This window comes from Lates calcarifer, linkage group LG19 (assembly GCF_001640805.2).
Source record: "Lates calcarifer isolate ASB-BC8 linkage group LG19, TLL_Latcal_v3, whole genome shotgun sequence".
NCBI lineage: Eukaryota > Metazoa > Chordata > Actinopteri > Centropomidae > Lates > Lates calcarifer.
This window is the reverse complement of record NC_066851.1, coordinates 19,688,573-19,715,083: the sequence shown is the minus strand read 5'-3', so window position 1 is coordinate 19,715,083 and position 26,511 is coordinate 19,688,573. Positions and strand designations below refer to the sequence as shown.

Sequence of the window (26,511 nt, the reverse complement as noted above, 5' to 3'; positions counted from 1 at the left end):
TCATTCGCTAATTAGCCTGCAGTCATTTGAAAAACAAAGTGATTCATTAAATTTACATTTAAACGATGGTAATCAGAAAACTATACTGGCTAAAAGGTTTTACAGTGTTCATTATCTGCGCCAATTCCATTTCATTATTGTGTCAAACACACTAGTGGCTCTGTACTTAGAGGTGTTTTGAGCTAAACTGCAACGTCAGCATGCTAACATGCTCACAGTGACAATGCTAACAGGATGATGTTTAGCGGGGGGTTTTTTTTAACCTTTTTATTGAACTTCTAAATCAGAAAGGCACAGCTCTATTCTAAAAACACAAATATTCAACAAAGAAAAATAAATGAATAAATAAATAAAACAAAAGATATCACAGTTTAGCATGTGTAGCATTGTAACCATCTTACTTCAGCGTGTTAGCATGTTCACAGTTGCTAATTAGCATTTAGCTTGATACTCAAATTTGTAAGAGGAGCTGTGTGCAAACTGGACATGTAGGTTTGAAAAAAGTGAGAATTTAAGAGCAGGACGATCTAATGAAAGATGCTACTGGTTTATTATAGGAAATGTAGGATCTAGTGTTTTGGAGCTTGACCACATTAGGTGCTGTAACGCAGCTTTGAACCTTAAGTCCAGTTCATTTGACTAGCGTGGGAACATTGTGTTCATGGTAATTCATCAATTATTGTTGAGATATATCACAAAATAAAAAAAATAAATTCTAGCAATCATCCAATAGTTGCTGAGACATTTCAGCTTGGATCTAAAGGGAAGACCGACTGCCATTACTATCCTTAAAGCCATGCTATTAGCTTGGCTAAAAAGGCTTTGACTTGTTAATTTTGTATTTAATTTGTTAATAAGTTTTCTATCGTGTCTTTTTCATGAATTTCCACAGAGCCCATTATGTAATTTCAATACACAACCAGCATATCACACTAAAAACTAAAGATCCAACCCACAGAGCAGCGACAGGAGCTCTAATTGGCCAGCTGACAAAAGAGACTCGTCCGCTCAAAGCTGCAAATGATGGCTTATTAAACGCATGAATTAACTCATTATAATTAACCAGTGAAATGTGTATAATTATTCTGGTGGCACACTCCAGACTGCACAGTTTGGTTTGGGTAGACTGGAGAATTTCTCCCCCGGTCCAGCTACTTGACGTCAACATAATACTATTCAGCAGAATCCCAGAATATCTTGTGAAGAGTCAGTGGTGCAAAGAAGCTCAGCCCTGCTTTCTGAGGCACACAGGTCATGTGAAGAGCTGGTGCATTTGGCTCTGTCTGGTCTCTGGCACGTCCCCAAGGTATTCCAGTCATGTAGGGAGGGGAATTCTTAAATAGCAGTCCTTGCTGTTAAAGCTGAGCCATGTATGGGATGCTGCTGAACTACCACGATAATCCCATTGAATTCTACATGTGTTTGGATTTGTGGTCAAACGACTTGAGCCAAAACACCATCTGGGACCAAGAGGAACGTACTGTAGGCACGAGATGATTCAATCTAAAAGGAGAGTTCTGCTCTTTCAGAGAGTTGAAGCGAGTGTGTAGGGGGGACTGGATTCATCCAGAAGCTCAGGGGTCAAATGCTGGATCTGGAGAACTGCATCAATTTCACACAGGAGGAACTTTACTTACTTTAAGAAACTGAAAAAGTTAAGATGTCCCCTCCCAAACCAATATGCTGCATCTGACTAAACCCTCGCTCGCTCCAGTGGAAGTCCTCAAAGGCTGTGGTTGCACTGGGCTCCTCCCAGCTGTGAATGTGACCTATGAAGCAGGGAAAGAGCACACACTACCAGTTAACCTTCCCTGAATAAATAAAGATAAAAAAAACTCCATTGTAAGTTCACTAATGAGCGCCATTCTCTTCTAATGTGACCAGCCAGAGACACTTGAGCTTTGTGTGCTAGCTGTAAAACAAATACGACTTAATTCTTTCAGGTAATTTGTAAAAGTCAACTCTCCACATATTTTTTGATTGACGTTACAGCTGTAAAACTCTATCGTTAGCTGGTAAAAGAGCTGACTCCATCGTACACCCCTGCATCTGTAGACTGTAATTAATCATTAAGCCATATGTAGCCCAGCAGGCACACTCCAGTCAAAATGTAAACAACCCTGGATCATACAATATCCCTATTTGAATACTTGTCCCAGGGGAAGCATGGGGGTTAAATGAAGGGTGTCTACTTCCTGCAGATAAGTGACGGCCACACTGAGAAGTTCTAAGCAGCAGAGGAAATTATTTTGACAAGAGAGCTGTACAAACAACTCGATAACCCTCAACTACATGTCTGCCTGCCTTCAGATTACCACCTCGCCGCCAGCTCGTGAGGCAGTGATGTTGTGTGTTGCGTTTTCTTTGCCGGTAGGCTCTCTGGTGACTCTCGCTTTGTCTGGCAGAAGAGTGCTGTCGTTCAAGTGGAGACAGGAGACAACTGGCATGGTGGTTTTTCCTCAGAAACTAATGACATCATGTGCTTCATGCACAATCATGACACTGTTGGTGAATCTGAGGAGGTGTGGCAGCTCCCTGCTGAAAAGACACTCGTCCATTTATGGTTATTCACCTCATGATGGCTCTTTTTTTTTTTGCCTTTGTTGTACTTTTACTTTGAAAATGTTTTCATAGTTTAATAACAAACAGACAAAATCCAAACAGTGGATGTCAGGGCTGAAGATAACATTCGATAACAATAAGGTGATGTCCTCTGTATTTTTTTCCCCCACTCTTCCTCACTCTTTAATTGTTTGATTCCATTATTTTTATTTTTTAAATTAGCAAAATAAACTGATAAAAGGTTGAGAATGTATCCACCAGAATTTAAACAAATATGTCGCTAAATGAAAATATGACTGATCAGATAAACGCACTAAATGTGACAAAATCTAATTTTCTTTTCTTATCTGATCAGAATTTTCTGAGGAGAGAGGGAGCGCGTGGGAGAACCTTGTACTTCACAAATTATTTTTCAGGGATGTAATAATTCTGAAACCGGCAAACATCCACGATCTTGTGTTGCGATCGCCCCACCCCACTGCCACACTTCTAGTTTTGTGTATGCTTAGAGCAAAAAGCGCAAAGTTTTGAACAAGTTGGTAAAATTATCTTTAAAGTTATTGAACATAGAAAACATGAAATACAGCTAAGAGTTTTAAGTTGCTGTGAACTACTGAAAGTTTATACTTGAACAACAGTAGCTGAGAAACAACTGCACCTCAAGGTCCATTTAGTAGTTGTTCTGCAGCTGTCAGTCATATCACGTGATCTTCCTCTGCATATGCCAATATGGAGGAGAGATCCTGAAAGAAAAACTGAACTTTGAACATCTATAATTCCACGACAGCTGAGCAAAAAGATCACGGGATATGTGTGAAAATGAACCTTGCGATCAGCTTGTATTCTCAACTTGTTTTTAAAACTTAAGACTCCACACAAAATGAGATGGACATAAACTGTTTGTCATGAAACGCTGTGTGACATTTCAATCAAATGTCCTGATTCTCAATATTGTTAACGTTGCACTCAGAGTCTCAGGTTGCTATTAACAGCCTTAACTATTCTCTTAATGAAGGCAAAGATGGCCTTTCGCTTCAGTCAATAAAATATTCTACTCTGGCCGACACTGGTTGCTCAGGGTCACGGCCAGCTGAACAGGCGTCACATTTTATTTCACAGAGGAGAGTCCAGGCTGCGTTGCCATAGCAACTTGGTTTAGTACTCTGTAGTTGAGGGCCCAAATCTGCAATAACATTACTTGTTTTTTTTTCCACTTATTTCAGACAGACGTGTGTCAGAATAAGTCAACGTTTCACCGATCAAACCGTATTGTGAATCAGCAGAGCCTCAGGAAGAAGTTGTGGCATTGTCTCTGGAGAACAAATTATTCTTTAATTGCAAGAAAACAAAAGCGAGCTGGCTTGTAATGGTACCCAGGGGCTGGATAATGAGACCAAAAAAAAAAAAAAAAAACAACTGGTAGAAGACACAGAAAGCATCATTTCAATGCACAGCTTTAACAAATGGTGCTCCTTAAGATTTCTATGGAGACACAGTCAATTCTTGAGGCACCCTGAAGCAGTCTCAGCCGAGAATCTCTTAAAAATGAGAATAAGCCCAATCAGATTTACGCTCAGTGTGAAACCGTAGAAATTAAAATGCTGCAAAGCCTTTGTCCTCCTCAGGACCTTTTTTGTTGTTATGGTTGGAAGAGCTCCAAATCCTGGGTGGAGCTTTCTGCAACAACCAGAGCATGACTGAGAAAGAAACACTGATGCTGCATGAAAATAAATGAGTAGCCGCTGCATTTCACTTAAAATACCATTGCTAACAATATTTACCTTAGGTTTTATATTTCCCATCTTTTAATGTCATCTGTGGTTTGACCTAAAGAACGATGACACTGTCGAATTCATTTGTTCTGAAACAAAAATTAACCACGCTTTCCTTTTTTGGTTGCTTGACGTCTTCTGCTCATAAGCAGCGCAAGCTCGTGTGTCACATGACAACAAGACGCAAAATGAAAAAGCTGAGTTGTAAAAACCCATAGAAAACCCACTTCCTAAATTAAGTCTCTTAACAAATGATTTCTCTCAGGGATGAAAATGATGTGTCATTATGTTTTTAACTTCTTTTCTGAGGGTGAGGAGCCTGATTCTCCCTCTTCTGATCCCACATGAGTCCGTTTCAGAGCGCTCTGTGCTGGGCCTTTCTCTCTCCGCGGCCTGGTGTCTTCAGGTGTAATGCCAGTCTCTCCCTCTGATTCTGAGGAGACATAGAGGTTCTCGCTCACGTGTGATGCCACAGTCCGGTGCTGCCCGTTCACTCCAGGGCTGCGTCGGCTCTGGGAGTTACTGTCTGCAGCTGCTGAGCTGCTGCACGCCTCTCCACTGTCAGAGCTGTCTAAAGTCGGCTCTGAAGCAGCCCTCCCTTCAGTCCTGTGTCCGTCCAATGACTGAGGAGACGCAGCTGGACGGGTTTCCGGTTCAGTCCTGTCACTCCCTTCCTCATTCTCTTGGCTCTCAGGGGACATTACTGGGCTCGAACACACAAAGTCAGAAGGGCTCAGACATTTTTCCTCCTCTCCGGCGCCGCCAGTTTGGGGCTTGATTTGGAGAGAGTTTTGCTCCTCGCCTGATGAGGAGGAAGAAAGGTCATCGATTGAGATTGATGGGTAACTGCAGGAGTCAATGGCTGAAAACAAAGCCTGTACAGACTCGGGTCGATCCCCGGCTCTGGAGACCACGTGCATGCGTCTTCTCCTCATGACGTTGCGCCGCCTCACCGCGCTGCGCCGCTCCTCGTCATCACTGCTGGAACTGGAGGTGGACGTGGAAGAGCTGGAGGCTTCGGCGGGAAGTGAAGGGGAGGAGGTGGGGACTGGACAACGTGGAGTTGTCCCTCGGGCTCGGGGAGCGAGGTCGGGGCATGGGGTCGAGCCAAAACTCGCTCGAATCCGAGTCTTCGTTCACCAGAAAGCCAGACTGATGCCGCTGATGCCTGCCACGTCTCCTGGGCCGCTCCTCCCCCTCTGCTCTGGCTTGCTCCTCCCCTCCTGAGGCGTCAGGTCCGGCCAGAGAGGAGGAGGACGAGTTATCAGAGTCACTGTGGTGACCGGCGGCCGAGGCAGCCGTAGGAACTGCCGGTGTGGCTCGTGTAGAGCGGCGTCCACGGGCGTGGAGCTGCATGATGGCCTCCTCGCTCAGGTCGCTGTCAGAGTCGGAGCTCCAGCCCTCAATCTCCCGACGCACCAACGAGTCAAAGAAAGCCATCATGCGTGGGTCCTCCTGGATGGACTGGCTGACGTAGTCGTGGGACAGCCCGCTGCCGCTGTTAAGCACCAGGCTAATGTACTCCTCATGGGTATAGAGGCTGCGTGACTTGTCCTCCACACGACCCTCCAGGTCACCTAGACTGTCAGGCTGCTGGTACGGACTCCAAACCTGGAATGGATGGAGAAACAGTGGGGAGGAATGGTGGGAGGAAAAGTGGAGGAAGTAATGAAGTTACGATGGGAGGAAAGGATGGAAAAGGGAGATAAAGAAAGAGGGAAAGATTTAAAAGTTAGGCAGGATGACAGAATGAAATATGGATGGAGAAACAATGAAAAGCCAGAAGTGAGAGTAGAGAGACCCAGGTCAGTTTGAAAGATTCCCTGTTATTGATAGTCTCACTGCAGAACACCTGCGCCTGTATCACCTTTCACTCTGTACAGTAAAATGTACAAAACAGAGAGCTTGTGTTACCGTACTGACAGAACAGAAGCTAAAGCTTTCATCATTGTCATAGAGAAAACTTCCTTCTTCTACTAAACAGCATTTTTGACAATGTTTATGTGGACTTTAATATTAAGAGGTAAAGAGGAGGCCTGTGGAGTTTACTTCTAGCTAACACGCATTCTGTTAAGCGTTCAGTGTTTCTCACCAAAACCAACTGTGTGAACATTTTGAACACATGTCCTTCTGAAGCTGACAGTCTGAATATTTTAAATCCTGCATTGTTTACAGTCACACTAGGTTTACATAGTCTTCTTCACTGCCTTTCTGCTATTCTGCTTCTACCAGAAACCAGCAGCAGGAATTTATATTATGACGTAGGTAACATAACACTTAAGACATAGACACAACTAGAAAGCATTTTAGACATTATACACTTAAATAAACAATAGTTAACACTGCTGACATATGCCACTACATTTAGAAATGTTTTATTATTTATTATTTGTATGAATATTATCCTCTGGTGTAGTCTACAAGGTAAGACAGGAGGATGATGCTGAAAACTGGAATGAAACTGCCTACGTGCTGCATCATGTTAGGAGTGTCTTCAGTCATTACACAGGCTGTGGCATTTTGACAACACCGCTCAGATTTTCAACCGTCTGGCTGAACTGAGGGGAGTGGACCGTTTACTGATGTGAGTAAAGGAGAGGAAAACAGCATGTTCTGTTTCTATGAGCACACGCCAAAAAAAAAAAAAGACGAAGACGATGATGCAAAGCCGAGTCAGTCAAACATCGGTGAGACATGAACTTCAAACGCTGCCTGGTTTATTCATAAGGTGAGGACCAGGACAAAACAGTGACTCAGACAGCTCGCACTGAGTAAGATTTAATACCAATAATACAGGAACCCAGCTGCTGTGTGCTATGATTGTTATTCCAGCGGTGTAAAATCTGAATGTGGTGAGTGGGTTGTTTTGTTTTTTAACTGCAGGCTCTGGTCAAAGACGTAAACGGATCAAACAAACGATTTGAAGAATAAATTTTTACCACATGAATTCTATCATCCAGGTTTTTTTTTTTTTAATTCAACTACAAAATAAAACTGATGTTGCAGCCTAATTACACTTGAGCTACAGAGAAAGCTTTAGCAATGATTTGCTTATGAAGCCATTTATATTCTTTTCAGGCTGGTTTAAACTGCTAAGACTTCATAAAGCCTGGCTGTATATCACAGCCTGGGTCTGGTTTCAGAAATACTGTATCTGTGCAGCAGTTCCCGTCTCCCCATGACCCAGTTTCTGAACACTGACCAACATCATCTGTTACAGGCGACAGTCAATGATAGGGGAAATCCATCTTTTCTCATTCCCCCACTTCAGAGAGGGAAGTCAGAGCTCACTCGGTTACTGTGTGGTGCCACTGAAGATCAATGTCTCACTTAAGGGCACGTCTACTGTCTCGACAACTGAGGACACCAAGACTCAAATGTTGGACAGTCCACTTACAGAACAATTTTTCTAACCACTACATCATCCTGCTGCTGCAGCAGATGGATTTAATTCACCTTCAGGCCTCAATCCATTCTCTAAAAAAACACAGGTTTCTTAACTTTCTAAAAAATACAGCTGCTGTTCCTTTACTAACCTTGATGACTTTCTCCACACCGGATGAGCAGATCATGTAGGTGTGAGGGTTGAAGCGGACCTGGTTCACTATGGAGCGGTGACCCTTCAAGACCATGAAAGCCCCGTTCACCACACGACCAGGGCCTCCTTAAAAGGAAAAAAAAAAAACACACACTGTGGTTTAATGGTTTAACGTGATACAGGCAGACAAACTACTTAAGCTCACAGAGATGGAAGATGCAGACAAGGACTCATTAACACAAACACATTCAGCTACACAACCACAATCATTAAACCTTCTTCCGGACATTAGAAGATGTGAAAATACAGCGTGTGAAAAACAACAGTCATAACAGCAGTAATGTAACCCTCATAATATGCCATTAGCCTGACACCAAATCGGCCCAGTGCACATATTTTCAGCGTGAGTAACTTCAGGGAAAATAAAATCCATAAATGTGTCAGGTGGTGCCACAGAGCTACAAACGACCACATTCTTGGACTGCATTGCATTTTGGGGATTTTCCTCCCAAAGTAATGAGATCTAATCAAATGAATTCTTACTTTTTCAAGATTCACCTGCTTTTTAGTTGGTCTGAGCAGGTGGAAACATTCAAACTCAAGAAAAAATACTGGTGCAGTTTGATACAAGTGAGAATTTAACCTGAACTAAGACTTAACAATGGAAAAGTATCATGTCTGGAAAGTATATTGTGACCAAATGATCCGAGGGCAAACCACAGTCTGGGCTGGAGCGCTTATATAAAGAGCACAGAGGAGTCTGTTTTACTTATGATTGTGGTTAAAAGCTACAACAACTGAAATCTGGTTTGTTTTGCCGACCCTGACGCCACTGAAATCTTTAACCCTGACGTATAAAAGGCCATCAAACAAGCTCCTTTTAAGTCATAGCAGCGCTGACAAGCTCTGCTTCACTGCTGATGAACAGCGTGAACTAAAACAAACCAAATACACAAAGGAAACAAAGTAAAATGTTCCAGAGTAGACAGAGGAAAATGAACTATCTCACCTCGGGAACTTCTTCTGTCATGTGGAGATGTGAAAATTAAGGTAAATCATTGCTTTCACATTAGGTTACATCCATGTAAATACACAGACAGATTCAATAACTCACCTGCTTCTGGATCCTTTGGGATTTTCCACATGTAGAGGTTGAAGTCATCCGACCCAGACAAGATGTACTGAGGGGTCAAACAGAGGGATGTTTAGAGATTCATGTCAACTCCATTTTGTATGACAAAGCTTTCCAGCAGACCTCAAGGGAAAGGAAATCTTTATATATGTGTAGACACATTATAAACACAGGGAGAGAGACAGACCCTGGGGGGTTAATTTAAGGCAGCAAACCAGCAGATCTCATCAGAGAGCTGTGCCTCATAATGTGCGATTAAACAAACTCTTGACATGACATGACAGTCTGACCCTAACACAGCTCCTGCTCCTCGTCTGCACCATTATTAGACTTTGTAAACAGATGGTTCCACTTAAACCTGTCGCTTAAGGTAAGTTTTGACAGAGCCAGGATGGGAGATGTTCTTTGTTCTTATGAATACATGTGTCCTAAAGCGATAGGTAGAAAAATAAAAACAGGTCAGAAATTGGGACCTTCAGTCTAATGTGTTTCTGTTGACCCTCGATAGATTCATTAATGTAATTCAATCTTTAAAGAAGTATATCCAGGTAAAGGTCAACAGAAACACATCCATACAACAGGTCATACATTATGGAGTTTAGAGTAATGTTTATTGAATTTCAGTCGTCATCCAAAAAGTGTCAAAGTGAAAACATACTGTTTAGAAATTCAAACAAACAATAAAACTAAACTAAAATAATACTCCAAGCTCATATTTTACTTGTCTGTGTTTGAAAGTAATGAAGAATTTCAAGTGATTAATCTGCTGCCGTTATCGGAACCAGCACACGAACCTCATGAGAATGGAAAGCTAACGGCTAACAGCCTTATATACCTGCAAAATCAGCAGGGAGACCTATTGGCCAGTTTATTAGCATTGGGCCAGAGGGTGATTACACAGTTCACAAGCATTAACATACAAATATTCATGTGAAAAACCTGAATCTTTTCCTTTTTAAAAGATACATTTCTCGTCGCTTTCCTCCTCCTCGGTCTTTATTTTTCCCAGCGTATTTCCAGAGTGTTTGTCAAGCCTTATTTTACCATCTGGAGGCACATTTTTGTTAAATCATTTGCATTTGTTTTTAGGCACTGTCTTGTGCTGCTGGTTTTCTGACATTTTCTGACATTTTTTTGTGCCTGTGATTTAAACAAATGTCTTCAATTTCCCCCTGTGTAAATATTCTGCTGGTCTCTGTGGGTACATTTATCTTTTCAGAGGCTTACTCAAGAGCTTCACTTTTCACTCTCTACTATTTTTATGTGAAAAATAACAATCCTCATGTCTAAAAGGCGTTTCATATGCAGTGATGAAAAATAATTATTCCTTAAACACAGTCTGTATGTCAGATCAGTTTAGCTCCAGGGTACATGAACATACTCTGAGCCGAACACCTGTGTGCTCAGCCTCAGGTTCCCAGAGGACATGTCAAGTAGGAATGTCACACCCATAATGCCCTCCCTCTTTCCCTCTCCATCAATTTCATCTGGTGAGTTGCCACTCTGCAGCTCTGCTCTCGCACCAATCTGAGAAAATCCTCTAATACTTGTGGTTGTGGGTCTGTATGAGGAGGTTTTCTGAGAGCTGGAGTGCTGTGAGTCGACGGGTGAAATCATCTGGTCACATGTTTATGGTTTCTCTAGCCTCTCCCTCTCATTTCCTCTAAACTATTACCACACCTGACACCCTGCATGTACACTTCTTGAATTTTCTGACATGAAGGTTTTAACAGTTCTTTATTCATTCAAGTTTTGATTTTACACTGAATCACACACGGCCACAGTAAAACTGCAGATGGTTGTTCTCTGCCCATAAATTTAGATGCAATACACCAAGGCTCCAGGAGCAGGTGGTGTGAATAAAATTATCACAACACATGTACAGTAAGTTTATATTGATATATATTGTAAAATAGTACCTTCTCTAGAAAATTATTTACTTAAAGAGATTAACTGTTTGTGGACATTAAAAGATAAAGGTGTCTTTTTGGTTAACCCTGTCAGTTAAAAGATCATTTCATCACACTGATGCAAAAATCATAAAAAATATAATATTGCCATAAAGTCCTGGTCATTGACCAATTCAACCACGTATACTAAAAGGAATAGCTACCATTGGTGTGAGGCAAAACTGCTAAACTCTACAAGGCAGCAGAGGTAGTTTTTCCTGGCCCCTAGCCACCGAAAAGCTTTATGTAGCTTTAAGTGCATAACTAAGTCATTATTATGCTTAAAAATCATTATTAAGGAGCAGATTAATGTGAATCTGAAAAGCAGTGTTTCACTTCCCTGTCTGATTTCAAGTGTTGCACCTATGACCGCACCAAATGTCAATGCTGGGTGTGGTTGGATAGAGTCAGAAATGTGCTCCGTTTCATCTCTAACCACAACCACCAGTGATGTTCCAGCGAACTGACACACCCTGCAGTACGCTTCTACATCACTGCCGCAAGGTGAGAAGTCTAACTGCTGGCAAAAAACAAGACTTTAAGAAGATGTTGCATTGCTCTTTAGATGATCTGAACACTGTCCAACTGATTATCTTAATGCCTGTTTCGAGGATTCATCGTCCACATTAGCATTTTGGACTTGGATGTGTTGATTGGCTACGACTTCTCAATAACAACAAAGCTTCATCTCAGTGCTTGCAAAAGATTTCTAAAAGGTTAACAGAACCTTTTAAAACTTAATATTCTTACTGTAAAGAGCTGAAGTCCATCAGACCATTTCAGGTAGTTTAGCTTAAGTCCAGCAGAGGGCGCTCTTAAAGTACACAACCAGCCTGACCTATTGCTGCCCTGCTGACCTATCAGTAAACTGAGCTAATAAATAAAAATGGCAGACACTGGCGAGCCAAGCTGATTGGATAGCCATGACTTAGCATACGAGAAGCAGCGTGTGGAAGTTATCAATTAGCATGGAATTACCAACAGAGAAGAGGCTGTTTGGCGAGTTTGTAAAAAGAAATGAGTGGAACAACAACAACTGCACAAGCTGGGCAGACTGCCTCTTTTCGCCACACTCATCCAAAGACTCTTGTTGCCTGTTAAAAAGGCCTGACAGCAACAGATTTATAAGCAAGGCCATAAGCAGCCCAGGAAAATATATAGACTGCAGGGTGGGGTTGTGGATTGTGTTCAAATTCATTCATGTATTGACTGCCGCACAGGAAGCAAGTGCAGAGGATATTGTAACAAGAGCATGAGGGATCTATTTTTCTTTTCTTATACAATTTATGTACATGGAAACCTTGTAAAATGTTCTTACTATGCTCAAACACACTAAAAGAATCTCCAGTTGTTCAAAAAGCTCCTCAGTCATCTTTTTTAAGGTCAATAAGCAAATCAGATCGAATCTTTCTGTCCAGCTTGGCAGCAGGTGAAGAGATTCAAACCAGCGACCTTCTTTTGCAGCTGCTGACCCGATTCTGTAACCTGTAGACCACGTCCCTCACTCACTCATGGAGGGGAGGATGATCTTTAAGCCTTCATGAGCTCTACTGACACCCGAGGATAATGTTAACATAATAAACATGACTGCGGGGTGATGTCATGTCTGAGGAGGACCAACGGGACGACTTTGGCTGAGTACAAGGGCTTCTGGTGTTCCTCCAACTCTCAAAAGTCCCAATTTCACAGAGGAAACTAATATATTCCTCTATTTTTATCCTTTGTATTGATCCCACATGTTCCCAATTTCTTCTTAAATTTCATTTGAAGTCAGCAGAAATTCAGATAAAACAATATCTCCACTGTTTGACATCACTTCTGTACATATTCTGTATCTGCTTCCTCTATCAGGAGCTAAATCACACTCTTGGGTGCAATATATCATACTGAGGCACTGCTGTTACGGCTGTACATGTACATGAAATGGAAAATTATAGACGTCTTGTATAACATTTCATACATACTGTATATACAGCACATGTTATCTTATACTAGAATTACTGCTTTGTGGTTGTGCGCCTCCACCAGCCAGTCAAATTGCAGGAAATATGGTCACAATCTCCCCCTCTGTTCCTGAGTTATGGCGTTGAATAAAAGTGTATATGTGCAGAACATTATGCTGTCACAGGGAAGTTGACCTTTAACCTTTTGGATATAATATATCACCACTTCATCCTTTTAATCTGTTAGACATTTGTGCGAATTTTCTCATAATTAGCAAATCAATTCCCGAGTTTTGTAAGGTCACAGTAGCCATGACCTTTGACCCTTGACCACCAAATTCTGATCAGTTCATTCTTGAGTCCAGGTGAGTGTTTGTGCCAAATTTGAAGAAATTTCCTCTTAACGTTCCTGAGATATCATGCTCACAAGAATAAGACAACCCAATATTTCATATTAGCAGTAGCAGCAGTTTAGTATTTGCATCATCTGACGACCGACCTGATCTTTGTCCCCGGCGAAGCAGCAGCTTTTCATGGTGCAGGAGTTGAAGTAGCCCTGGTTGTCAAACTGGAAGCTGGGCAGGCGGGAGTGCAGCTCGTAGAGGACGGGCGGGAGGCGGCGACGCAGCGCCAGCAGCTGGGTGCCGGTGCTGTTGAAGCGAACGCTCATGGCGCTCTGTAGGGACATGCTGCCTCCATAACGCAGCAGCGAGCTGAGAGATCAGAAGGAAAGAAAATATTAAAGCTGAGGACAAGACTCGCATGCATGGTTTGTTACATCTGAGTAAAGTGAGACTTCAGAAGTGAAGAGCATCATATCTCTAACTGAATGAGCCAAAAATGACGATAAATAATAGAGTTGGGGCTGGTTATTACATCCATAATGCAAAAGATTGGAATTGAATTAGAATGATTCAGCTTTTTATTAGCAGGGAATTATTTATGTAATTTAGAATGACAGGTTTGACATTTCCGATTGTCCCCTGAGAGAAGCTAAAGTGGGAGTTTTACCTTGTGGATGGAAACTGAAAACTGGAATATTATTGGGGATGTTAATGAACCGTCAAAACCAGACGACTGTATCTCCAGCCGTCTTTGAAATTATCATAGAACAAGAGAATTACTGGGTCAAAACAAGTCGAAACCGTGTATCTGACTGGTTTTCGAGGAGGTCTGGATTTAAGTTTGAATTTCGCCGCTGCACTAAAAAAAGGCACCACAGATCAGTCTAACTGAGTTTAAACTAAATACTGAAGCTGTAGATCGACATTTCTCTTCTTTAATCTGTCTAATCACACACTGATCAGGTCAGAAAACACAAGTTATGAGTAATGCTCTGCACTTTTTCCCCAAATACTTTGAAGCACTTTTCAAAACAAGTGTAGCAAAAGATTAAAAGAGTATTTCATCAAACTGGTATTCGATTAAATAAACTTTGACTTGAGGCTATTTTTAATCATAATAGTGAACTGAGAGACTTTCTACTGAGTAACTGTAAACATGTCCACACTGCAGAGAGGCAGAGCCAAACAGTGGAGGAAGAAAAATGACTCAGTGCTTATTTTTATTGGAAGAGTGGTCATTTGTGTACCAATAACTTAAACCTAAGCTAACCTGAGCATGTGTAAACACACACTCGGCACAATTCAGTGTTTTTACAGAGTCATTTCATTGGTGTAAACATTTGTTTTTTGGAACAGGAGCAGCAGTGGTGAGTTTAACAGTAGGGCAACAGCGCCACCTAGGTGGAAAAAAGCTGAACCTGCAGCATTGGATCGATTGGAAACAGAGTGACGGTCCAAATTCAAATGAATAACAATGCTTTTGTAATGACAAGTTCTTTAGTAACACAATAACTACACATGCACACTGATAACACTTTTCTTTTAGAGAAATAAAACAAAGACTTTCAGGTAATTTTGTTTTCGTCAATTAGTTGCTTAATTATTGTATTCACTTACCAGTGTTTCAAGACAATGAATGTACATTAATCACAGACATAAATGATACATGTTCTGCTGCTTTCCAAACTTCTTAAGCGTATGACAGCATATTAGTGCCACTACCTTACAATTATGAAGAAGGGGGGGGGGGGTTAATATTCAGAGAAGAAACAGACAAATTTCCAATATTAAAGTCATAAATTTATTCCTGAATATTCTCTGTGATTATGAAGTCACAAATTTACGAGAAAAAAAAAACTAATCATGCTGCTGGTAAAAACGAAGTGCCATGTGCACACATTACTGTGTAGGTGCTAAAGTATGAACCATGGCTGCATCAGGTGATAATGCACAAGAGCTATCACCTCACCCAGATAAGTATTGAATTGAGGAAATACTTGTGCCTCTGAAGAGGCCCAATATGGTGATTCTGGGCCAAAAGCACAAGTATTTCCTCATTGCTAAATATGATTGCAAAACATGATTTGATTAGGTCAGCTGCTGCAGACATAATACACAGCAAGTGGTGTTGTGAGGAGGCTGATCCACCCTTGCAAAGTGAAATGATGTGGTCTCTTTACAAGAGTTTTCTCTTGTAAATGTGTCACTTTAATCTCAGAGAATTTCTGAGTATTTTCTTGCATATATATGACTTCATAATCTCAGAGAATATTCACCTTTATTTTCTTATTTGTAAACTTGTGATTTTTTTCCTCATAAATGTACCACTCGGCTCTGACAATATATTTATTATGTCTCGTTAATTCATGACTTTAATCTCTGAGTTTTTTCACAGAATATTACCCCCCTCTTCTGGCGCCATATTTTTCCTTTTTTTTAACCTACAGTGGCTCCAATACACCATCATAAAGTTGAGAAAATCAACAGCAACATAAATTTACACAACCTTGCCCCTTCTGTTGCTTTTACGGTTTTATTATTTCTAGTAACAGTTATTGTTCTCCCTGGTTTTATCATCTCTGTGCTTTACTGCTGCTGCAACAAATGTTAATTTCCCCACAGAGAACAATAAAGTTTCATCTTATCTTGAAAAATGGGTCAATAGGAAGAAAGCAGGGAAAAAGAAGTCTAACCTGCGCGGCTTGCGGATGTCCCATAATCCAACTCCCTCCTTGGAGTTGGCCGTGGCGAGCAGCCTGGGCTCCACAGGGTTGAACATCACGCTGTGGAAGGCTGAGGGGTAGCTGGCCAGGCAGAACGGCTCTACAGGAAGAGAAAAGAGAATTACATGATTATTAAAAGTGATGGATCTATACAATTGTTTTGGTCAGATTCCTGCCAGAAAAACTTCTTTGTCACAATGTAATGTTGAATTTCTACAGGTTTTATACTCCAGTCACATGACAATTAACAATTTCATCAAAACATCTTTAAGTGTGTTTACTCATTTTAATCCTTTATGTTTTTGGAATACACCACTTTTAAAACATTTATTAGCAACTTTCATCCTTTCGCTCGAGGGTTTCAGGGCTCTAAAATGCCGACATAAAAAGCCTGCTGGTACAAATGGAGGAGTGATTACTGCTCAATGTATTATTAGGTCAACCTGGTCACAAGGAAGGCTTCTAAAATAGAAGGATGTGGACGTCATGCAAGATGATCCACTGCATTTGTAAAGTTACCAACAAGTCTCAATAGTTTACACACATTTCAGTCCAACAGAGCACCTTAAAATACACTGCGCAGCTGCCTATGAACAGCTTTTTAACTGCTAAGAGAAGACGTGCTTTAGACATTTTATGAACTGGTCTGTGTTGTTTGTACCATTGTGAGCAACAATCTTGTAACATGTCTCCTCACACCCTGCTCACTTTATACTTACATTTATATATTTATTAACTTATATTTAATAATTATATTGTTTGCTCTCTTTTTTAATTATTGCTATTACCTGAACTGGACCTGAGTACCACATTTCATGCCCTTACTATACAACATGTTCTTGACAATAAAACATCCTGATGTGCATCTGCCAGTGCAGTAAATTTGATCAGCTGCAGCCATGTGATTTTATTTTTTCAACAACAATTTTTTAATCCATCGTCAGCCATCCTGCAGAACTGAATGTCAGGCTTTCAGAAAACATATCCTTGACATCTGAGGATACAGGGTACCATTGTTGTGTTTGTAAGTTATCTGAATAGATAATAAAATATATAAGAATAGTTCATCTTTTCAGAAACTGCTTTAATTCTGCATGCATCATTTCCCACACATAAGCTCTACTTGGGCGGCGCATCCTGGTAAATATAATGAGTTGCGTGCACTGCAGTAACTCAGTGGGGACTAGTGGCTTCTCTGTGCACAGACGCCTAGCTAGTGTCTACCAGGACTTTGCATGTGAGGCGTTTAGGAAATCTGTAGATTGAGGCTACAGAAAGTCACCTGGGTTACACTCTCCCCCTCTAAAATGCATGAGTCTTTGCATGCACATCGGTCACACACCACAAGTAAACTCTCAACCTGTGGGAAAAATAAAGTTATTAATACTGTCACTGTTCAGGAACGCACACTGCTCCTTTACTTACCTCCATGTGGCGGCTCGCGAGTGTCCCAGATGAGCACCCGTCCATCGTCAGATGAGCTGGCAAACACGTTGTCGTTTACCGGGCTGACAGACAAGCTGTACACGGCATCGATGTGCAGGAACACGTTCAGAGTCTCCCTTCTGTAGAAGCAACATTCATCCAAATGTTACTTACTTTGTTACTGTGAGGGTGAGTTTTATAATGGCTGTAAGTCTTTAAACGCTTCATGCTGCTATAATGAGTATTAATTGTGTTATTCTACTCACCTCTCCACATCATGAAGAATCACCTGTTCATCATTTCCTATCAAACAGCAAACAGAGAAGTTGTGAAGTGAAGAAGTGCAGGTGTGTGCAGGACAAATGCTCTACTCTAATCTCTGTACTTATCTTACAAAATAGCTTGTTCCACAGGTGTGTTAGTGTGGTTAGTTCATTATTAATCAGTGATTTGCTGGAGCTTTATAGCACTTTGCAGATACTCTAAATTCATTTGCATAGCAGCTAGACAGTGGTCAGTGAGTGGTACTCACCAAGTGTCTACAAAACATTATAATTCAGCAGCTGCAGCATCTCAGAATATTTTCATTTTACCCATCCATAATTTAAACCCAGCACCATGCATGTGCAATGAATTAACTACACGACTTCTGCAACCACTTAAACACACATAAAAGTACCAATTTAACATTTTAGATTCCGATTTTTATTGCATCTGAGGACTCTCTAATGTTAGTGCTCATGGTATTCGTCATTTCATGTTGCTTTGTATTCGCTGCACACCAAAGTTTTCTCATTTAATCAGATTTACCTTTTACCTTCAGCCCCCCACACTGATAATTAACAACACATGCCCCTCCAGGTCAAAGACTAAAAAGAGAAAAACGTCTTGTTGTTGTTGTCAGCAGAGAACAGATGGAGGTTTTTCTTGTTCTTACCTCCAGAGAAGACCTTTTTGTTGGTACTGTCAAAGGCCAAGCAGAAGATGTTGGACAGGTGCTCCCCCTTCAGTTTCACAGGTTTAGACCGAGCGTGGATGGCTTTCTCCATGTGCCACAGGAGCACCCGGCGATCATCTCCTCCTGCAGACATGGACAATTACATTTAAATCATCAGCTTCACAAGAATACAAAGAAGTTCAATCCAAGACTGATGTTCCCTTCACAGATCGGTTCATTTTAATCAGTTTTAGAGTCTTGTGAGAGTGAAACTACTACAATCAGTCGACCAATCAATTAGTGGATCGACGAAAATAACTATTGTGCTAATTCATAAATTATTTGATATTTTTTTAGAGCTGAAACTCCAATCACTCTCTGGTTCCAGCTTCTCCAGTGTGATGATTTGCTGCTTTTCTTGATTTGCATCAGTGTAAAGTGAATATCTTTGTGTTTTGGTCTGTTGGTCAAATAAAATATGACATTTAAAGATGTCACCTTGGACATTCTTCTTTTAATTTATGTACATTTTATAGATTAAAAATAAGAACTTGATTTACCGATAATGAAATTAATAGTTGGTTGCAGACCTGCACAGTATAGTCTGCAACATCACAGTGTGATACACATGTATAATCTAGACCAGGAGGTTATGTTTCACCTGATATAATTATTTAAATTGTATGCAAAGGTTTTATAAACACATAAATGTACACAAAACTAGTAATTACATATTTACATGTTGATTTGTGAGGTTAAAAGAAGTAAATACAACCCCTGCAGCGAACAGACATTAAAAATTAGCCTTTCTTCATACTGTATGTTAAAGCACTGTCACTTTTTATTTCATGAATTTAGAAAACAGAGACAAATAGTGGTAAGTGCAAATGTTTGGCCACCCCACAGAGCCAGTAACTCTGGCAGATGTCACAGTTTGCGAACACTTTTTGCAGCAGCAAAGAGATTTTCAGTGATGTTCAGGTCAGGAAGACTGTGAGCAAGGCTCCAGGAGTTTCAGCTTGTGTTTTCTTAAGTGCTTCACGATGGAGTTCGAGGTCTGCTTTGGATCATTATCCTGTTGTAGAAGCAAGCCTCTTTTCACTTTCACTTTCTTAACTAACTGCTGGACATTTGCATCCAGAACTTGCAAATATTTAGGGGAATCCATTCTTCCCACTATCCATGAAATGTTTCCTGAGCCTCTGGCTGCCACACAACCCCAAATAACATTTCCATTAAGCAACAGCTAGCAAAAGGGGAGTTGCTAAGTACTGACTTAGCACATGCCACAATTACTCACTTTTCTAAGCTCATGGAATAAACAGTGACAGTGCATTAACATTTAAAGAAATACAAGTTTTTAAAATGTTCGCTGCAAAAGCTGTAAAGGAGCTGAGGTGGGAGGGGGGAGTTACTGACATAGTGCCCAAACTTTTGCACATGCCACAACTACAGTTTAATATTGTTCTATAAGATCTAAAAGTGTATTAATGACTGCTAAAAGATTCTTTTTTATCATGTCTGTTTGCTGCAGTGGTTGGATTTACTTGTTTTGGCTCAAAAACTAACAAACCTTTCCATACAACTTTGCCCTCAATTCTCCAGAAAGACTGTATCTCTCAGTAATGAGATGCATTTGTTTAGTTTTACCTACCTGGTCAGGTGGAGCTAAGCTCATGCAGTGTGTTTAATTTAAGTAAACTGCATATCCCCTCTGCAAAGTAAACATCCCCTGCAGACCAAAAATGACAAGCCTCAGGCTGCCACACTAGGCCAGATGATTGTTTTTTAATCCTCTCAAGACATGAATAGCTTTGTGGTTTCAGGTGGAAGCAATGATTAGGTGCACCAGAGCGATAAATATGCGCCTCAGCGAGCACAAGGCTCATGTTTTGGGCTGGCATATGGAACTGGTCCGGGGGCTGCAGCCCTCTTTGGCTTGACGTTAGCTAGTTAGCAGGAGAGGCTAGGCTAACTTAGCATAGCCAGGAGGGTTTCAGCTGACTGCCTTGACTAGCTAGGCGTTAGCATGCTAACAAATTAAGACAGTGTAAGCTAGGGGAGGGAGGATTTGTCAACTTACCAGACACCAGCCATTCCCCGCCGTTGTTGGAGAACTCAATGGCGTTGACACATCCGAAATGTCCGAGCATATCCTTCTTGTAGAGGCTGGTGCAGCCGGCTAGCCTGCGTCTCTGGAATTCCTCCTTCATGAGCGGCTGCCCAGTCAGCTCTCTGCGGGACAGAAAGCCCACCGAGGACCGCATACCGCAGCCCTTCAGCTCCTTCATTTTCACCACGCACAAAAAAATAAAATTAAATGAAAAAAACCCAAACCCCTCCGCTTTTGTTTTCACCACTGCAGCCTCGACACCTGCTCGTGTTGTTGGGTGGATGTGGCACACGGCTGGGTCTACATTATGGTGGATCCCCCGCTGCCTTGCCTGCTGATGTCGACGTTGTTTCGTACCTCCTCTGTCCCTCTCGGCAGTCCCAGCAGCGGCTTCCTGCTCCGGCGGAGGATCTCTCTCTCTCCCCCTGTCTGTCACTCAGCATCACCAGGGAGGACTCCCACTTATATTTACAGCACTGACTCCTATTTAATGTTCTATCCTTTAGTGGACCACTGCCATGTAGTTTCTAACAAAGATCTGAAGAGTAAAAACAGTGAAATTCAAGAATATTTATATTTTTAGGTTCCAACAAACCTGCAGCATACAAAACCAGTGTAACTTCCACATTTGCTATTTTGAAATAGTATTATTCATGTGCAAGTATTGTGGTTTTAATAGTATTTCATGTTCATGTCACCAGTCACAGAGAGTAAATTTATTCAACTGCTGTGAGTTACTTAAGTATTCATTTTGTGCTACCTACTGGCACTTTATACACTCAACTACATGCATTTGTCAGGTAGTTACATTATGTCCACATACAAAATGTGTGGTCCATTTATATGATGCATTAGTTGTGTGCAGATGTTTGAAAAGACTGATCATATCACATGATTTTCCTTCAGCTGTTGTTGTAAATGTTCGAATTTCCACATTAAGGACTTCTCGTCCACGCTGGCTTAAAAGCAGAGGTCCAAAGTTCATCCTTGACATTGGAAACAACAGCTGAGAAAACAGACAAAACAAAAGCTCCATTTTGTGGCTTTTCTGTTGATGAAGATCATGTGATATGATTGAAAGAGCTTCAGAACAGAAACTCAATGGACTCTCAAGGTTTTTTTCCTTCTTTGTCTGTGGGGATGTGTCACTGGGTCTTATCTTACAAGATTTATTAACCTTATAAAAGGCAAAAAAAAAAAAAAAATCTATTTTATTTTTTGTTTTCATGTTTATTTTTGTTATATTTTATGTATGTCACTGTTGTTGACAATCCTTTTTTAATATAAAGAGAGAAAAGTTTTGTTTTGTTCTTTTGCCACATTCTGATTTGATTTGATTGATCCTACATATGGAAGAATGCCTGCATACTTATTGTAAAATTGGTAATAGGAAGATTCTTAAAGAAAAACTCAGCACTTAAGACAGTTTTAATGAAAATTTAAACTTATTGTGTTTTGTTTTGATCATCAGTTCACGTTACCTTCACTGACTGGAGCTCATATTGCTAAATCACCTTTATATTTACTGCTAAAACAGTTTTCATCCTCTTCTTGAGTAAGAAACAGATGTTAGTAACTCACACATGGAAAGAAATGTACATTTTAGTGCGTATAGTAGTTTTATTACTCCCAGTTTTTGGGATTACAGTGGTAGTCTTTAGGGGAACAGTATCAACAAGCCTTTCTCTGAGACAACATGAGAAACCAAACAAAAACATCTAAAACATCTTCTATATAGAGAAACAAACATATGCTCAACATGAATGGACTGCAGTGTTTTTTTTAATTAATTCAAACCCAAGTGTTTGAGAGTCAACTGGCCAGAGTGTGATTTTCCCTCCCTCCAACAAACAGGCTTGACTGCAAAAATCAGTGCACTGTATTGAGATATTTTATGTTGTTGTTGGACCAGAATCAGCACCATGTCAGCCAGGGATGTTTGTTTATATTGATTTGTCAAAATTAAGCAATTTAGGCACTTATCAAGAAATTGGCAATGGTTATAATGAAACTGCTACTGAAAGAAATTTTATAAGCAAAATACTTTTTAGTTTTATGCTTCATAGTCAAATAAGGATTGAGCAAAAATCTACTTTTGAAATGTTAACATCACATACACGTTCTAGGCTAACCTTACAGAATATTAAACTAAAGTCTAACATAGTCCAACGAGGCTTCACACAGAGCGTAAAGTGATATTAAACAGCACTGAGAAGATACAGATGCTTGGTTTACTTTGCATATGGACTTATATGCCACGTCACCACTGTTTGTGCTGTTGTTGACCTCAGATATAATGACAAACACAGTGTCTCTATGTGCCTCTGTGAACCACAGCCAGTCGTACCTGCAGGTTCCCGGGGACAGGTTTAACACACTAAAATCTATAATGGACAAACATTTAAAAGTGCTTTACATTAAGGTACCTTCAATACATTCACCTCTACATTATGAAGTCATCTATAATACCACACAGGTAATGAGGGAGCTGCAGTTGATGAGTATTTTCCTTTGGCAAAAGTAACGTTTGCTTTTAGCAAAAGATACGGAGTGTGGTGGAGGAGTGTGGGGCTAGAGGAAGAAGAGTTTTTCCAAAATAGAGGAGCCACCCTGTAAAATTTATTTCATTTTATAAACCACGCTTACAGGAAAAGTATTTACTTTCTTGCTGAGAGTGAGATGAGAAGATGGACGCCACTCTCATAGCTCTAAGCCAGTTAGCTTAGCTTAGCTCAGACTGGAAACAGCTAGTCTGGCTCAGTTTTTGTACACGTTAAATAAATGAGATATAATGTCTTAATTTGTGAGCTTTAGAGATGCTGGTAGGCAGATTTTGTTACTTTTGATCAGTGCCAGGCTAGCTGTTAGCCAGCAGCTGGTTAGCTTAGCATAGTTTCAAGACCTGGAACTGCTAGCATAGCTCCATCTGAAGATAAAAATATATATATATTATCTAATTTGTACAAAAAATGGAGTGTAAGCCCCTACTTGCCATTTTTCTTCTTCAGTTTTTGTACAAATTAAACACACTAGAAACTTTTAATTGAGAGAGGTTTGAAGGCGCTGGTAGGCAGATTTTGTTAGCTTCAGACAGATCCAGGCTAGCTATGCTAAGCTGAGCTAAGCTAGCTGCTAACTGTAGCTTCATATTTACTCTACAGATCTTCACATCTAACTCTTGGCAAGAAAGCAAATAAGCGAATTTACCAAAATATTAATATATTCTGTTATGTTTGCATTACCACCTAAAAAGGAGTTAATTTTGTGCTATTAATAATTTTCTAAAAGGCAGGTGTTTTTTAACTTTATTTTCTTTTTCTTTTTTTTTTTTTTTGGTCTAATTTTGGAGCAAAACTCTTCAAACCTTGAGCCAGTTGACCAGGAGGAGAGAATAAAGAAGAGAGGGGATTACGTAGAGTGAAAATCACAACTAAGAGCAGTGTGTAATCTTCTAACAGTGCCAGGTTATTATTCATAATCGCATTCACACGGTATCCAGTCTATTGCACATTAGACTTCTTCATTTAGTGCAGAGGGCCAAAAGTCAGGGGCCATTTATTTTTTCTTCCTCAGGGTTAAGATGGCGAATCGACAACAGTCTCTGCAGTTCAGAATCCAAAATTTCTTCATTGTGGTTAGAAAATAAGATGAACATCACCTCTTCCACTTCATTACAAGGCAGCTGCTCTTGCTTTTTTAATATATATTCTTGATTATTTGTGCTGGCCAAGTGCTTGAAACCTCACCAAATTAAAAAACATGATGGCTGAGGGTGAAACCTGGGCACTCGTACAGTATGTCAAAGGTTAGAAGTAATTTCTAATTATTATTTAATTAGGCTTTTTTTTCTCAAAAGTCTATAAAACATCAGCAGGATTTTTCTTTTAAAAAGCAGAGTAAAGAAATATTCCCTCGGCAGCTTTGCCTCGAGACATTTTTTACATAAATAGAAAATTAAAAAAACACGCAAAAGATTAAATAATCAGACGAATGCAAACAGTGGAAAGCAGGAGCTTAAATTAAGACAGCAGAATAGAAGAAGTGTGCAGGGGGGGAAAGTGGGGTGGAGGGGGTTAAAAACTGTTGGCACAAGGGAGAGGGGAAGGGAGGGGGGGAGGCTGTCCTCTCCTCAGTGTTTCAGTCTCTTAGGTGCTGCTTAGTACGGGCCTTTTGTGTGTCCAAAGATCCCGATGGGGAAATGTTTGACGTGTGAGGACCACTGTGCCGCCAGCTGGAAAAACTTGACATCGTTCCACTCGACGCCGTCAATCAGCACTGCAGGGGACACAAAACAAATACTACTGTTTATTTACATTACAGGACAACTCTGCTACGGCCAACAATTATTTTTCTTATCCAGTAAGATGTTTTAGTTCGACATTTAGTCTCTAAAATAAAACAATAAAAAAATACCCAATACATTTCTCAGAGACTAAGATGACATCTTCAAATCTTGTTTTGAACGACCAAAAGTCCAAAGTTTCTTATGCTCTTGGCAGCTGATGAAGAGGTGATAAAGATGAGCTACTCACTTTAGAAATATGAATATAAAATATTAGGTATAATATAAAAAATAACAAATAATAATAATAATAATTGGAAAAATAGCTGAAGATTGTGGGAAAAAGTCTTTGATAACACCATGTCTATCAGGCTGAAAAATATTTTTTTCTTCCTTTTCTCCTTTTTCTTTTTTGTGGCATTTGGAGGTTTTGTTAGTCGGGGGAAGTGAAGAACAAAAGGAAAAGCCAGCTTCTTAAACATTTAGGCTACCAGGACAACCATGTGATGTGTTGTGTTTTAACATAACGACACAATTCGAAGACACAATGTTTCTCCAAGATTCATCCCAACTGTTCAAGAGGTCTCTAAGATGTTATATGGTGCATGAGACAACTATTGCTCACATCTTTAAAGCCCAGGTTGAAATAATGACAAAAACTGAACAGAAAAACATGTGCAGTCTCTCTGAGGATGTTTTTGAACAGTCGAGGAGGGAGGACACGGCAGGGCAGGAGGTCTGTGTAGAAAATTACCTCTCAGCATGGTCTGCTGGTGCTTGGCAGTGCAGATGAGCCGGCTGATGCCCTCGATCACTTGACTCTTCGACTCCACCTCCTTGTCTTTGCTCTTTTTTGGCAGGAACATGACTGGCAGAAGGGAAGGACAGAGACGCACGCTGTGAGCAAATGAGGGATTCAACGATCTTTCTGGCCTCTGAGGATTAAATTGCGATGACATTTGGCCTTTTGGTGCAATGTCTGAGGTCAGACTGTAAAAGACTGGATTTGATCAGATCACATCCAGTCCTGTGAATGTCCTCTGATGTGATTCCTCCACACTTTTCTCCCTAACAAATGTTAATTGTGGTTTAAATGAAAATTTTACAGACTTTTTTAGTGCTAATTTTGGAGTGAACTACCCTTAAAAGACCCCACTATGATCAGAAAATAGGAGCACAGCACACAAATGTACATCTTACCCTTCTTATTCTTCTCCTTGGTCACCACCGTCATGGACATGGTGGGCTGGGGGCTTGGCTCAGCGCCCCCCAGTGGCAGCCGGCTGACCTGCAGCGAGCGGAAATTGCACTTCAGAGTGTTTTTGGCGGAGGAGTCCCGCTTCTCCACGTCTTTCTTCCTTTCTGTCGGAGCCACCCAGTAGTCCACCTGAAGCCCCATCAGCTCTGCCTGACTGCCAGAACTACAGAAAACAAAAAGTTGAGTGAACACTGTGGAAATACTTTTATTTTGAAAAATGTGAAATTTGCATGCATAAGCTAAATTTGAGAATATGTGGAGAAACAGCACTGTGGCTCAGCAGTTACAGAAAAATCATGTTCCCCCTTTTGTTTATAACAAAGAGAAAAAATATAATCTTTAATCTAAATTTAAAAATGTCAGATTTTTGGAAAACAACAGCCAGTGGTTCCACATTGGAGGTCAGGACCCCCTAAATGGGACTGTAAGATTAATCTGTTGGCTCATGAAAAGATTAATGGGATATGAAATAATCAAACGTATTGATCTACACAAATATGTTGAATGATGTGTCTTTAAGCCTTTTATACAAA

At 40.5% G+C, this 26,511-nt stretch overlaps 2 protein-coding genes across 4 annotated transcripts in view; both read right to left on the bottom strand.

Annotated features, from left to right (window-relative positions):
- Positions 1-767: 767 nt before the first annotated feature.
- Positions 768-20,861, bottom strand: dcaf5 (ddb1 and cul4 associated factor 5). Its single transcript, XM_018681695.2, is given in 10 exon segments — positions 768-5,380; positions 5,382-5,945; positions 7,871-7,998; positions 8,987-9,053; positions 13,396-13,609; positions 15,934-16,063; positions 17,389-17,528; positions 17,655-17,691; positions 18,326-18,469; positions 20,409-20,861. Coding segments are annotated over 10 exon segments (2,394 nt in total). The 5' UTR covers positions 20,617-20,861; the 3' UTR covers positions 768-4,618.
- Positions 20,862-22,034: 1,173 nt separating this feature from the next.
- The window catches only part of pacs2 (phosphofurin acidic cluster sorting protein 2), a 58,144-nt gene continuing 53,667 nt past the window's right edge, over positions 22,035-26,511 (bottom strand). For all 3 annotated transcript variants that reach the window (XM_018681687.2, XM_018681686.2, XM_018681688.2), the window contains 3 exons: positions 25,921-26,141; positions 25,475-25,588; positions 22,035-24,713 (listed from right to left, as the gene is read on the bottom strand). In XM_018681687.2, the coding sequence (XP_018537203.1) occupies positions 24,595-24,713; positions 25,475-25,588; positions 25,921-26,141 (454 nt within the window). In that variant the 3' untranslated portion in view covers positions 22,035-24,594. The remainder of the gene's footprint in view (positions 24,714-25,474; positions 25,589-25,920; positions 26,142-26,511) is intronic.